A 16007-nucleotide genomic window follows, 5' to 3' on the forward strand; every position below is an offset into this window, starting at 1 on the left:
TGGGAAATTACATCAAAAGTTCATGTATTCTTGTGGTTCTTATAATATGCGACTACTATCCACTTCTGCTCCAAAACTTTCTTCAGGAATTCGTGAGTAAACATTGGTCAATTTTTCTATCAGAAGTTTTTCCCTTTGGGCTTGAAGTCTGGCAATATTGAATTTTTCAAGAAGAACAAGTCATTGGAACTCTTGTGTTGATAAACTTTCCGTTTCCTCAGTCTCTAACTTAAATTTCTTCTTCTTTGGACGTTTTGTAAACGTTCCCATAGATGACGGCATTTGTGAAATCGTAGTAGCTGCTTCAGTATTCTGTAGATTAGTCGCTTCTCCATTGTCAGTTTCAATGGAACACCCCCCAGGAATTTTCGTGATTACTGGATTTTTTTTCAAAATTTAATATATTCAGTAATTCTTTTTCCCACTAGCGCAATTTAATTTTTTTGTTACCAGTCATATTCTTATCCGTTTTCTTCTTTACGGCTGTTTTCATTTTATTGAGATTTTTTTTTAATTTCTCAATAGTGATACTTGCACTAGAAGCCTTAATAAATTGATCTTTTATTTCGTTCCATGCCTTCCCTTTACTTTAAACAATTGCTGGAACCATTGATTTATTCAGAAGAACCATACGATTTTTCAATATTTTTACAAATATGAGCCTTTGACAGCCATTCTCGACAGGCAATTCTTCATCACTTGACGACGACGACATGATTACTTGTAGCGCTAAAATTTAACACGTGGATATACTACAAAGAATATTAACGACGTTTACAAACTTGTTAAAACTTGTCTTGCAAATATAAATAATCTTACAAGACAATTTAATAAGTAAATACTTACAAACATAAGTCAACACTTACAAGTATATACTTAAATTTCAGAATGTTTTTCCAGTATTGCCTTATCAGAGAAAACTTACTTTTCTTCAAATATAAATAAGTAATATCTTATCCTTAAAAGTATTAGCTTTTGTTTAAAAGTTACTACTTCTAAGGTAACACATTGTTTTATTCAATAGACCCAATGACTATTAAAAGATATATTGTTGTTTAAAATTCTGTAACTTTGACAAATATGTCAATTTTATTATTTTTAATATTTCTGTTAGCTTTGACTCATGTCAATGTGCTAAAATATAAACACACGTAACTCTGTTAGAATCTGAAAGAGGCAATCAACTTTGTTATTTATTTGGGTTATGCCTAATTTTAAAACGAACTCACCCTATCTTATTAGAAACATATCCAGTGATTCGGATAAATGTGTCCACATTGAAAATAAACATCTATATATCTCCGCCATACTATGGGATTTAAATTGTTTTAAAAATAATATTCGCTTCGATATCTTTCGTAACTATATATGCTGATGTGTTTATTTAATTATTGAAAAAATATTTGAGTAATATTTTCCATTTGGAAGCGAATACATTAAAATATGGTTGTTATATAACTTTTGGTTTATTTTCAAAGATATATTTGCTAAAATATCCTCATTTTACTCATCTATATTGTGTTCGGGTATTCATCTATCTTGGGTTGTTATGGCTTCTTGAAATTTATATCCAATTCTACTTGTTTCACCTAAAGCATCTCTATTTACTTTTCATTGAACAATAAGAATTTTTAAAGTCGCCTATTCTTCTTAATATGTCTTTAAACTAAACTAATTTCATGTTCAGATCTTAAATATAAACTTTGTTTATTTCCAATGATTGGAAATTTATCTATCCATTCCTGCATATACATAGGTCTCTCCCAATTGCTTTCATCTTTCTGTCACCTGTGCCAATCTCATCCACTGTTTGCCCACCGTTGCTCTTATGCCTTTTATCCATCTAATTTTCTTAAGGTCTTAGGTATCCAATTGTAGTACACATCTGTTGTACACTTTCCTCTTTAGCTGATATGAATGGACCTGTTTTTTAAAATGTGGCCATTTTTAGGATGTTTCTCAATTTACCGAACGTGGTCGATGTTAATTGTGTTCTTTTTTTAGCTTCCTCATTTGGTCTTTCTAGATTAATGATTTGACCTAAGTACACATAGTGTTGAATGTTTTCTGTATGGTTTTGTGTTGTTATACGTGTTTGTTATTTGCTCATTATTTTTGCAACGTTCTGATGAAACTACTTTTTTGTGACATGTCTAATTTAGATATTATGTTTATATGGGATTAAGCCACAAGTATTAGTTGTAATAAAAATCACATTTTTTAACTACTTATGTTTGACGTTTCGATTTCCACTCCGGAAATCGTTTTTAAAAAAGATTATTATACAAATTCTGGAATGTATAACCAACGTTTTTGTTGTTGGTTAATAATGCTTTCTGCACATACGATGACCTCTATATTATGTCACCAGAAAGGAAATATAATGGCATTGTTTAATCTAGCTCTCGTTGGTTGCTACCTTTCGCCTTGGGTATTACGATATACAAAGAAATAAGCAAGATGACTATAAGTAAACTATATTTAAAGCAAGTGACACGTAACAGAAGATTTAATTCTCATAAATCCGTAATATCTACAAATTAAAATATACTTGACAAAGATACAAAAACCAGTCTTTATTTATAACTCGGAATGCTTTACCAAACGAGAATGAATTAACGTAAAAAACAGCTGTCCTAAATACGATAGAAACTTTGGATACCTATATCCAAAATTATGTCTATAATAGTCGCAATGCAATAGAATACTTTTGTATATAGATGTAAAGTTAAAAAGACAAAAAATTCATAATATATATAAACTTTTTTATTTCCTGGGTTTGTCGGTCCGTTGTAAATAAAACTATTTAATTATTGCTTGAACTTTTCGGCAAATTTGCCATTTTCAATAAGCACTTTAATCACTTTATTTTATAAACATTACATTATATAATTAAATTTCATGTTTACACATTTTAGATTGGATTAACATGGTGTATCCATGTAGTTTAACATGGATTAAAAAATTGGTATCTGATATTGACAGATGACATCTGATAGGTATCTTAAAATAGTGGAGGAGTGGGTCAGGGTCGTATCTTAAATATCTGTCAATGTCAGATACCAATGTTTTAATCCATGTTAAACTTTTAAAAACTGTAAACATAAAATTTAATTATATAATGTAATGATTATAAAATAAAGTTAATAAAGTGCTTATTGAAAATGGCACATTTACCGAAACGTTTAGGCAATAACTAAGTAGACAGACTATTTACAACAGACCGACAAACCCAGGAAATATAAAAGACTTTATTTAAATATTCACGGTCAGGAAATAACAATATATATATATATATATATATATATATATATATATATATATATATATATATATATATATATAATATATATATGTATATATATATATATATAATATATATATATATATATATATATATATATATATATACAAACAAAACAGTTTATTAGTGCTGCAGTCAGAAGTTTGGCCAGGATGTTAATGAAACACTCTTTTGACTTTTTGTCTAGCTTTCGGAATTGTTTTATTACTGTAATATAGATAAAGAACTTTTTGAACTTTTTCAAAAAAAAAGTTCAATTCCCATGTGTCTCAACGAGACACAACGAGCCATGGAACGTGCAATGCTGAATGTGAGCCTCCGAGACCACATAACAAACCGACAAATCAGGCAAAGATCAGGAGTTCAAGACGTCAAAGAACCACGAGACTTAAGTGGAACTGGGCAGGACACTTAGCCAGAATACAAGAGGGACGATGGACAAGACGAATTATGGAATGGAGGCCCAGAAATTATAAAAGAAAATTATATAATACAAGCGGCCCAGTGTAGAGAACACTGGAAAGAACTGAGGGAGGCCTATGTCCAGCAGTGGACGGGTTTGGCTGATTGATGATGATGATAGATAAAGAGAATATTTACAAAAATATTACAATTCGTCAGTGCAACTTACTAGTCGTTGAGATATATATATATATATATATATATATATATATATATATATATATATATATATATATATATTATAGATATATATATATATATATATATATATATATATATATATATATATATATATATAGTATGCGTGAATATAGTATAAATAGCTATGTGCTTTTTTTTTATATATATATATATATATATATATATATATTATTGTGATATATATATATATATATATATATATATATATATATATATATATATATATATATATAGAAGCTTTCGCTTCTTGTTGGGTGGTGTATTCTGTGGCTATACCTACATTTCCCAGACTTTGTATAGGTAATAATCTTTTTTGAAATCGATTTCTGGAGTGGAAACTTCAAACGTTATAGTTGAAAAATGATTTTGATTACAACCAATAATTGTGGCTTAATCCTATATGAACATATCAAATATCAAAATATCAAAAAAAAATAAACTATATCAAAACAAAACTCATTATTTTTGTTTTGATATAGTTTATTTTCAGGCCTATCGTTCCGGATACTTACTAGTTTTAACATTTCTTTTAATTCTTGGATATTGTAAGCTATAAGACTATGTCATTGGCAAATCATAGGTGTTTTAAATGTATTTCGTCGATGTTTATATCTTTTGTGTTTCATTCTTATTTTTAAAAATGTCTTGGGAAAAGAGTGAATAGTTTGGACGAGGTAGTATTTTCATATAGTTGTATGTGTTAGGTTGCACTTATAATGCTTACAATAATTTTTGTTGAATAAAAAACATAATATGATTAATCTACACAATTTTTTGTGTCTAGGGTACAGCTAATATATCATTTAAGCATCGTAAATATGTAGTTTTTTCTCAGTAAAAGTAATTATTTATTGAATTAAAAAAAAACAGTATATGTATTTCGACAAATAATAAAAAGAATGAGAGAGATAGTAAATTCTTATCTTATGCCTAATTTTAGATCAAAAACAATATTTACACATTACTTTTCAAAGCTGCATATTATTAACCTTATCAGATTTATGTTATTATAATGTTTTTAAATGTTATTAATTATGTGTTTTGCTGAGCCTTTCAAAATGTAATCAACTAATAATAAAAATATATAGAGATTTAAAAATGTTTTCAATCAATAGGGACAAGCCGAGCAAGTGTTCCTTCGTTACTTACAAAGGTGGGGCAAGGACTTTTTGCGCAGGCGGTTAGATTGGACCTTGGACGAAATACTGGGTAATCCATCCAACCCAAGACATATCACGACCTGTTTATGTCCATGTCAATATGCCGAAGAAATTTTGCAGAACAAACCTCCAAGGGCAGACAATCGAAGGGATTGCTGCCCTTTGTGGTCGAGAATTATGATACACATGGGCATTTATTGAGTAATGTTTTATTATTATTTTACATGTTTTTACATAAGCATTCGTTATATGTTTGAAGGGAGGAAAAAGTTCTGAGTAAACAGTCTAGTAATCAGATTTTATAATCATTTATTAGATATGTTTGATAAAAATTATAAATAGTAAAACATCCATTTTTTTTTAATTTCCAAATTTATTATATTATACTTGGAGTAAAATAAACATACTCGTTACTCAAGGTCAAGGCATGTGTCAAATTAAAATCCTCAATTTTTCTGGTGAGCACTTTTTGAGAAAATCGAAAAAACCATAGACATATAATATAAATAGACTAAGTGCTACAATACAGTCACGTTTCCCCAGTGTGACGGAGAAAACTGACGCAAAGCAGTCACCGTATCTGTTTCTAACGTGCCAGGTTGATCAACCACGTGACCTAAATGACCAATGGGAAGGTCACGTGGTCGATACAAACAGTTTTTCAGAAATAGATGCGGGAACTGCTATGCGTCAATTTTCTCTGTCGCACTGGGCAAACGCAACTGTATTGCAGCAGTCAGTCTATTTGTATTATATGTCTATGAAAAACACTTAGGTAACTAATCTAAAACATTGACAGAACATCGATTTAAATTTTCATGCTTCACTGTGCGTCCTTTGAGAGATGGGGGGGGGGGAGACAGGGAGAGAAAGAGACGGGGATGAGCGAAAATGAGCAAGCCGGAAAGAGCGAGATCTGATTCATTTATACTATACTTATAGTAGTTATATTTATAAAGTACACCAAAGAACTGAAACTATAATAGTATGTAGGTGATAATATACGTATGAAATATGTAACAAAAAGCATCAAATGCTGAAACCAGAAACTAATAATTACAAGGAGATGTTAAAAATAGATATGGGAGCCAATTATTTGATGAATTTGATTATTATTTGAAGTTCCAAAATCACATCAGTTGAAGTAGAGCAGAGTCGACGAATAAAATGACGTACATGCTAGTACATAGATAGTAAAGCTAGGAATACAGTATGAGTTGAGTTTTTGTTGTGGATTACAATATATTTTAGTTGGTTCATAGCGCTATTGAATTTTATTATTAAAAAGCAGAGTTTGTAATTTTGAATTGGTAACAGAGTATAAATATCCGATTAGAAATACAGATTAAAACTTTGCTTGTTGCGTCTACATGTCACATAATATGGTTCTTAGAATAAACAGTTAGTCTTCTTTAAAATGCCATTTTATCCTGTTGCAGGATGGTATCATGGATAACAAGAGAATATTATATAGGATAAAGAGGTGATAAAGAGGTGGAATGGCGTTCACTTAAGGAAAACATGGTGTATTTTTTTATGGTGAAGCGATACCACAACTCATTTTTTTCGAGTTCTTCACAAAAAATGCATTTGTTATAATCATCATCAACATTCAATTTATCATCTCTAGCATCGTCGCAAACGTGCTTATCTTCATCTTCACTTTCTAATGAACTTTCTTGAATAATTTTTCTTTTTTTTTTGTTACGATAACTTTTTTGGTATCGATTTATATTCTTTTTCAGTCTGAGTTTTGCTATTTTGTTCTCTTCTTTTTCTTCTAAAATAATTTTCATCGCAGTTAATATGGTAGCAAGTTGTTTTCGTTTTCTTTGATCTGGTTTAGAAGATGGTGCAATAGTTGGTGTCGTTTCTGTAGCATCAAAGGATACCGAAATTTTATGCTCATCAACAAGTTCTTAGTTAGAAACAACTTTTAAAACAGGTTCAGAGTATTTATTATTATTTGATAGACCTACAAAAGAAGATGTGTGTCTTGAAACTATGCCTATATCACCACGCTGCGCATCTTCAAAATTCTGGACATTTGGGTCTTGGTTTTCAGTGATTTGTTCCGATTCTTGGGCCATCAGCCAAGCTGCTAGAAAATCTTGGTCACTGAATACATTCGGGTTCAATGATCAAATTTCCGTGGCTTGAAACCTAGATTCTGCTTTTCTTATATTCGCAACTTATATGTATGCTTTATTGAAAAAACCTGCAACATCATATGGAGTTACCTTAGCCATTACATGTGTCTTTATGTGCCTGTTGTATTCATGCCTACAAGCAGCTTTCAGCGGCCCATAAAACAACACATCCAGCTACTATGTTCTGTGAAATGGGAATTGGGCATTGTGATGTGGTTTTTTTTGCAAAAATAAAATGCTTGCAATTTTTAGGGTTGGTGTATAACGCACCAGCCGTTCCATCTTTTTCCAATAATGGCGTCATTCTCTGTCTGGCAAAAATAAAGTCATCTTTTTCGGTCATCCTTTGTTCGTGGTGATACTAGTTTCGTCAGCATTATAAATTTTGTTTGGAATAAACTTATGTGTTTCCATTAAGTCGCAGAGTTTATCATAGAAATGTGTTATTCTTCTTTGTTGAAAGCAGATATTCTATTTAAGCTTGTCGCTTCAGGTTTATTTATAGAAACTGAAGGATTGCGCCTTATAAAGGCTTGTGCCTAATCCAATCCAGCTGTTTTGCTGCTTTTATCTAAATTGTGTTTGATATTGTTGAGCTCAACATATTTATATAGAAGTTTACGCAAATCTGCGACATTAAGTCCATAATATAGAGAACCCAGCAACTTAACTTGTACAGCAATTTCAGTTTCTTGCTGTTGGGTGAAAAAGGGCTTGCGACCTTGTCTTGGGTTGCTCATGTTTTCATTTTTTAGTCGACCGCTTAAAACCGTGGTATATGGTATGTTATATTATTTTGACGCTTTTATTTTGAACAAACCTCCTTCAATCGCAACTTTAGCAGAGTGAAGATCTTCTTCGGTCCAAGCCGCTTTAACGGTGGTCCTTTGACGATTTCTTAACATATCTACAAAAATAATAAAATAGGTTACCAAGGGATAATGGCTCTCAGATGAGCGGTATAACCTCAAACGGTCCGTTTTGTAAATAATTAAAATTTATAAAAAATCATTAACATTTGCTGAAACTTGATTATATTATCACAAAGTAGAATAGTTTTATTGTCAGAAAAGTAAAATTAATATTTAAATAAGTATTAAAGTTTTGGACTTAGCGACAAAAAACACCTAACCAAAAATTATATCAGCTCGGCTACAGACGTACAAATGGACTTCACGATCGCTTAACACGAGTTGACTGTCCGCTTGCATCGCTTTCTGTTTAGAGGTCTCCTTCCCTCGTACTTCACGCGATGTTGCTTGTTGCTACGTTACATTTTAAGATAGTTACAGAAGTGAGCGCCATTACCCAGTGAGCTCTATTACCCAGTGAGCTCTATTACCCCTCCTTACCCTAGTTAACAGGGGAATCTCTAAAATAACAAATTGCCTTATTTCGATCTCTATTCAGGGCGTGGTTGGATATTAGTTAAGTAAGTTTCTTGCTTATCTTCGTTTGGATTTAATTTTGTTATATATATTTTCTCTAGTCTTGATCAGTTTATCCGGTATTTGTTTATTATAAAGAAAATGGAGAAAATGTATGACATTTCTAGATTGCAGCTTTACAAAGTCAAATGCTACCAAGTCAATAAAAGACATAGGCGGTTTATTGTACTCAATTGGTGTTTCAGTTATTGGTATGAATACAAAACTCTTGTTCATCTTCTAAGGAAGTATATGTATAACAACATTAATTGTTATATTGGATCCTAAATCTGTTTAACTAATAATAATAATGTGGAAGTACAGAACAATATTATTTGATTTTAATATTGCCTATGCTTTGTTTGCTATGTTAGATATATAAAATTTTTAATTGACTAGATTGTGATCTATTATTTTTAAATACTCGTATAAATTCTTTTAATATATAAAACTGATATTACATATTAAAATTTCTATCTGCTTCCTTCATATCTAAAATTTGCTGTAACTTAGTAGCCCTAGACTCAATCCTCAGATTCTCTTTAAACATATAATAATGCTTATGTGTTACTGTTGTTTGTCTTGTCACACAGGAAAGCTAATAGTCGGTGTTTTTTGTGATAATTTGGTAGTTTATAATTTTAATTATATTTTTTTTAATTTCAAAGTTTGGTAAATATTTTTTATTTGTTTCTATATTTTTTACCAAATTAGCAGAATCTGTAGTTGATGCTTTTAGAGGCGGGGTAAGTAGAAAATAAAGTTAGGTGTTTTTACAAATTTTACACGTTGACTCACGGTCTATTTCAGTTACGTTTTTGTAGGGGCAGTTTACTTTTTTTAATATATAAGTATTTAATTTTTGTAAATGTACTAATAAAAATAATGTTCTTAAAGAAAATGCATACTTACACTGAGGGTTGGAGTGAACGCTACAGAGCGTTATTTAAGCATGGCTCTGGTATTCGTTCGTGTAGGTCATGCGATACCTTGGTGCATTTTGAAAATAATATTTAACTAAAATTTGTTTTATAATGTATAAAAAATATGATTGGGGTGTAAAAAACTAAATGGGAACATTTATTTCTCACAAATCAATGGAAAGCAAAGCAAGAAATGAAGTAATTAACAACCAAAATCCAGAAGTTTTAGGACTTTCTTTCCTCTCGGATATTGTATCTTTACAAATACCTTGCTTGTCATATCTTCTGTCTCGTTTTATCATAACTGTTTCTTTTTGTAATGTTTCTCTCGCTTGACTGATGTAATTTCAAAATAGATCTGACATCTTGTAAACGAAATTCGTATAGTCCAAGTCTTTTTCGAGAAAATCTTTTATAGTCCAGCTGCTGGATCTCTTTCTGTATGCATAGAAGGGTGGATAGTTGAAAAGTATTCTATCTTATGTAAAATTTTTCACTGAATACGAATATGTATTCAGTGTATATACTTTATGTTGTCTAAAATTAATTTGTTCTCGATGGAATGTCAATAACTCACCTAAACTTAAATTATGATCAGAATAATAAATTTATTCTATTCTTTTATTGAAAAATCGATCACTTGCCTAATTTTATAAATTATGTCTTTAGTTACTGATTCTCCATCTTCTGGATTTTTAGTAAAATATACGTAAAAATCGCACTCTTTTCATAAATCTTAGTAGTCTTCAATTCTTGCCAATGAACTGTCAGGCATAATATGTAAGAATAATCCCAAAAAGTACCTTATCTAGCTATTATAGTTAGAAATTTTTTTCAATAGCCAATTCTAGAATATTGAGCCTCTGAATATTAATAGAAAAAGTTTTTAGATTTACAACAATATCTACAACTTTAATGTCCGATATTAAGAAAATCTTCATCTATACTACTTCCAAAAGACTTTAGTTTAATTAAGGGTCGGGAAATTAACAATTACGGATGTCCGATCCACTCAATGCTCCAAAGTTCTCGTATCTTAACATTTTCCTCGAGTTTTCCATACATAGGCCAGTTGCTATGCTATGTATGACTGTAACAATTACTCTTTATATAATAATATCAACATTCGATAGTTTAATCATATTTAGTTTTTCACTTTAAGGTTATTGCAATCTACGTGTCGATGATTAATTGAAAAAAACCTCGAAAGTTCGTCGGTAAATGCGTGATTATATAATTTTCTCGTATTATTTCATGGCTTGCTTGATGACAATCAAAAGTTATACAAATCGTCATGGGAACTAGAACCATAATTTTAAACGGTAATTTTGTCAACCTTGATTTAGTTTATCCAAAAGTTGTAGACGTCCTATGATAATATTTGTCACGTTTAATGCAAGATTAAGTAAATCATGTTTACACCAATTAATAATAGAAGTTGTCTTTATAAATTATGTGCAAAGTAAATTCTTAAATTAAAGAAACGGTTAGGTTCCAAAGAAATGAAAAATTAAAGTATAATACTACAGAAGTAACTAAAACGGCGATCTGCATAAATTTGAGGAATAACAAGGACGGTTGTTATCCCATAATTGTCGAATAATTATTGAATACTTGTTTTGCTTTCATGAGCAGCTAACATAGTAAAATAAATACACAATAATTAGATTAATGATTTTATAATATATTTATTATCAGTGCATTAATATGTTACTGAAAAATAAATATTAGTCGTAATTAGTAAACTGCATATTTGGTATTTTGCACTTTACGGGAACTGGCAACTATTTCACGAGGTGTTAGGTTATCTTGCAATATCTCTTTTGAGATTAATATTTAGGCTCTAAAAACAGCATCTAACTCCCCTTTTCAATTTACTGCTTAAATCATCTTGGTTTTTTCAGCTATTTGTGTTTATGTACAAAAAAAATACGCCTTGTATAATGGTGTGTTCAGCCAAATGTCTGAACAAATAGTCTGTATAATTTGTTTCACCTAGAGTAGTTGTGAACTTAATCAGTTAATACTAGAAGTTTGCAGTTCAGTATATGTGTTCTATAAAGCCTGTATCAAGAAAAATTAATATTGATGTTTTCACGGGATGTTTTGTGCAATTACTTAGTAAATAGCAAAAAAGCGTTCAGAACGTATGAACTAGCTTACGAAGGATGTATCAAAACTTTTGCGAATATTTAGGCCTACTTTACGTTAATGCTTAAATGAAGATCGAATTCTGCCAGATTTACACAATCCGATTAGAAACCCATACTGAGTTTTACAATTTAATTTTTTTGAACGACAAAGTTAAACTCTCCTGTCGCGAGTGCGTATGAAGGGATTTTGAGAGGTGGTTTAATGTTTAATGTCGTTCAATCTTATACATTTCATAGCAATCAGACTATGCTATAGGCTAATTTGATAACTACAGAACTTTAAATCTCTAAAATGAGTTCTGTCCAGCGACAAGTTCTAGTGTTTACTTTTCAAGGTCTGCTGGCCAGTGTTTCTTTAGTTTTTTATTATTTCTGTGCTTTGTGTTAAAGTCTTCGTGTAGAGTTTGGTTCAAGATGTACCACGAGGAATCCGCCAACCGACAAAGGATCTGGATTGACATCTCTGGCAATATTGAATTTACTTATACAACTCCACAGTTCGATTGCATAAACCTAAATTGGTTTAATAATTGTTTTAGATAAAAGGGGCGTGTTTTCTAAGTATAGCTTGGACCTTCTGCCTATCAGCCAGTTAATCTACTATCCATTTCTATATCTAAGTATTGTCTGCTTTTAGATTGCGGAATTTTAATATTGTTAAGGTAATATTATGTTTAACTGAATGTAGTAACTACAGAGGAATAACACTACTGAGCATCCCATCCAAAGTATATGAGAGAATACTAGAAAAACGTCTTTTACAAGAAGTTGATTCTAAAATGGAACAATCACAGAGTGGATTTAGAAAAGGCAGAAGTATCCAAGATCACTATCTACTACTATCAAGAAACTAATACAAAACGCACGGGACTCAAGCACTGAGTTATACCAAGCCTTTATAGACTTAGAAAAGGCATTTGATAGCACTCCAAGGAAGGTGATTGACATATGTTTAAAAAAGAAAGGTGTGAAAATCAAACTCAGGCAAGCCATTATGAGTATATATAGACATACAAGGAACAGAATCAGAACCGATAATATGGAATCCGAAGAGTTCATAGTAAATGAGGGTCTACGTCAAGGAGGAGTCCTAGGCCCCATACTGTTTAACATTGTCTTGGATGACATAATTAAAGAAACTAGAGCAGAAACATTGAAATTATATGCCGCACATAGAAATCAAGATGCAGTGTGGATCTCAGAGTGTGCATACGCAGACGATCTAGTGATATTTGGGATAAATGAAGAAGCACTCAATCGAAATTTACAAGTATGGAACGCTGCACTAATTAAACGAAATTTAAGGATCAATAATGAGAAGACGAAAGTAATGGTATGTGGAAAAAATAGAAAACAAATGAAGATAACACTTAACGGAAATACAATTGAACAAGTCGATACTTACAAATACTTGGGAGTGCAAATAGAGAACAGAGGAACTGAAGGCAAGAGCATCGTTCACTAGCATGAAGCAAATTTTCACCTCTAAAAGCCTCACCCTACCTCTCAAAATTCGACTTCTGAAATGTTATGTATTCCCGGTTTTGTTATATGGAATGTAGGCGTGGACAATGACCGCAACATTGATGAAAAAAGTAGAGGCCTTCGAAATGTGGGCTTACCGACGTATATTACGTATATCCTGGACTGAGCACGTGACCAACGAAGAGGTACTACGCCGGATAGGTAAAGAGAGAGAGGTAGGAATAAGTATAAAGAAAAGAAAGTTGGAATACTTGGGTCACGTTATAAGACATAATAAATATAGAGTACTACAACTGATCGTCCAAGGGAAAATAGACAGCAGAAGGGGTCCAGGGAGGAGAAGACACTCGTGGCTCCAAAACTTGCGGCAATGGTTCGGATTGTCATCTGCTGAACTATTCAGATCTGCCGCAAACAAAGTCAGAATAGCCATGTTGATTGCCAACGTTCGGAACGGACAAGGCACATGAAGAAGAAGAAGAAGGAACTGAAGAAACTGAAATAAGTTCCAGAATATAAAGTGCTGCTCGGATGTACCACGCAATTAAAAGTACGTTTTTGTCGAAAAAAGAATTATCCCAAAAAGCCAAAGTGACCATTTATACAAGACGGTGTTTGTGCCGATTTTAACTTTTGGTAGTGAAAGTTGGACGCTTACCGATAAATTAAAGTCGAAAATACAGTGCATAGAAATAAATAAGTTTCTTAGAAGAATAATGGGTATAACAAGGTTAGACAGGATTAGAAATGAGGCAGAGAACATCTTAAGGTCTAATCAATTATTAAGAAAATTGAAGAGGCCCAACTGAGATGGTATGGACACATGGTTAGAATGAATCAAGAAAGACCAGTTAAAAAAGTATGGGAAGCCAGAAGACAAACCAAGAGACCATGGGGCAGGCCAATGAAGACATGGGATGATAATGTAACCACACTCCTAGAGACACGAGGAATCAGCAAAGAACAATTAAGAAATCAAGCAAAGAATAAGAAGCAATGGAGAAAAATTGTACATGCAACTAACTAAAGACATTACACCCGACACCTTAGGGTAAATGGGTTTAGGATTATGTATATATATATATATATATATATATATATATATATATATAAGGTAATTTTGGACATTGTTCTTTTTGTCGAGAGAAGTTTGCTTGGACTGTCTTGATTTCATTGATTTTTTTTTGCATTCTAAACAATGTTTGAAGATTTTTAAGGCCCTACTGGATGTCTGGAGCGATTTTAAGATTATTATGCTACTTTGGTGTGATGGTATTTCTGTTTGTTGGTAGATGTGTATTGTATACATGTATATATATATATATATATATATATATATATATATATATATATATATATATATATATATATATATATATATATAGATAGATAGATATATCGAAACATCAGCTTTTATAGGAAAGATTTTCGATGTTATATTATTGACTTACTCTAGGTTGTGTTATCGGTAAATGAAATAATAGATAAGTAAGTGATGGATTCGACCGTTACTTGATGGACGTTCTTTTTGTATAACAGTAAAACACTGAAAACTTTTGTTTTCAACACTTCCACAAAATTTATTATAATTTATTATCACTACAGATGTTTCGGCAGAGTGCCTTTCTCCACTCAGCTATTTTTTATGCGTCTAAACTTTATAGTCTTTAACTGAATAGTTGAGGAAGGGAGAACTGTTTGTCTCAAGTTGGTCATTCAGAAGTCTTAAGGCCATTATTTTGAATGTAAAGAATTTGATTGTAAAGAATGTAAAGAAATTGGTTATTAAAAGAATGATTATTGTCTAGAAGATGAAAGGTGTTTTTTTTTTATTATTGAAAGCCCTTTTCTGTTCTGCTATAGGTTTTTTAAAGTTCTATCCGCTTGACCGATGTGAGTTTTTGGGCATTCGCCACATGTAAGTTTGTATACATTACTGGGTAAGTGCTTTTTTCTTGTTTCTTGTTCTTCTTTTTACATTTAGGGCATAACATTTTAGGCAAACTTAGAACAAACAACAACTTGGGCAAATAAGTTAAGAACAATAAGGGCCAAAAGAAAAAGCACTTACACAGTGGTGTATATAAACTTACATGTGGCGACTATCCAAAAACTTACATCGGTCAAGCGGGTAGAACCTTTAATAAAAGTATAGCAGAACACAAAAGGGCTTTCATTAAGAGTATAGTACAGATTCTACGTACGCACTTTACCTCCTAGACCATAAGCATTCTTTTCATGACCAATTTTAAATTCTTCAAATTCAAAATAAAGACCTTGAGCTTGGATAATAAATTATAATAAATGTTGTGGAAGTGTTGAAAACTAAAGTTTTCGGTGTTTTACTGTTAGATATTAGATAATTATATGTGAGACCATAAGCATTGATATACCTACATACTTACATATTTTTATTCGTAACCGTGGTTACTGTAACTGATATTAATATTACATAAAAAAGTACATTTTTAATACCTAATAATTCCTTATTATTTTCACTAAAATATTTAACATATGAATAATAGTATTATTCATTATTAAAACTCTTACTTATTCGGTGTAACATATTTTTAATTGGGTTTTTATCAATTTCTAGTCATGCATTATTAATAATTTCAAATCACCTACAAGGAATGAAAACCATTAGTATTTATGACGCGTTTTTTACAAAGTCACACTTGTTTCGAAATTGAATGGAAATGATTGGAGTGGAGCTAGTAATATTGCGTTGTTTTAATATTT

The 16007-nt window shown here is 31.2% G+C and overlaps 1 protein-coding gene across 2 annotated transcripts in view; it reads left to right on the forward strand.

Annotated features, from left to right (window-relative positions):
- The window catches only part of LOC140452453 (uncharacterized), a 96718-nt gene that overhangs the window by 46399 nt on the left and 34312 nt on the right, over nucleotides 1-16007 (forward strand). Inside the window, exon 5 of one of the 2 annotated variants that reach the window (XM_072546729.1) lies at nucleotides 5083-5328. The exons of the other annotated variant lie outside the window; for it this stretch is intronic. Within the exon in view, the coding sequence (XP_072402830.1) occupies nucleotides 5083-5328 (246 nt within the window). The remainder of the gene's footprint in view (nucleotides 1-5082; nucleotides 5329-16007) is intronic. 2 annotated transcript variants of the gene reach the window in all.

Source organism: Diabrotica undecimpunctata, chromosome 1 (genome assembly GCF_040954645.1).
Source record: "Diabrotica undecimpunctata isolate CICGRU chromosome 1, icDiaUnde3, whole genome shotgun sequence".
Lineage (NCBI taxonomy): Eukaryota > Metazoa > Arthropoda > Insecta > Coleoptera > Chrysomelidae > Diabrotica > Diabrotica undecimpunctata.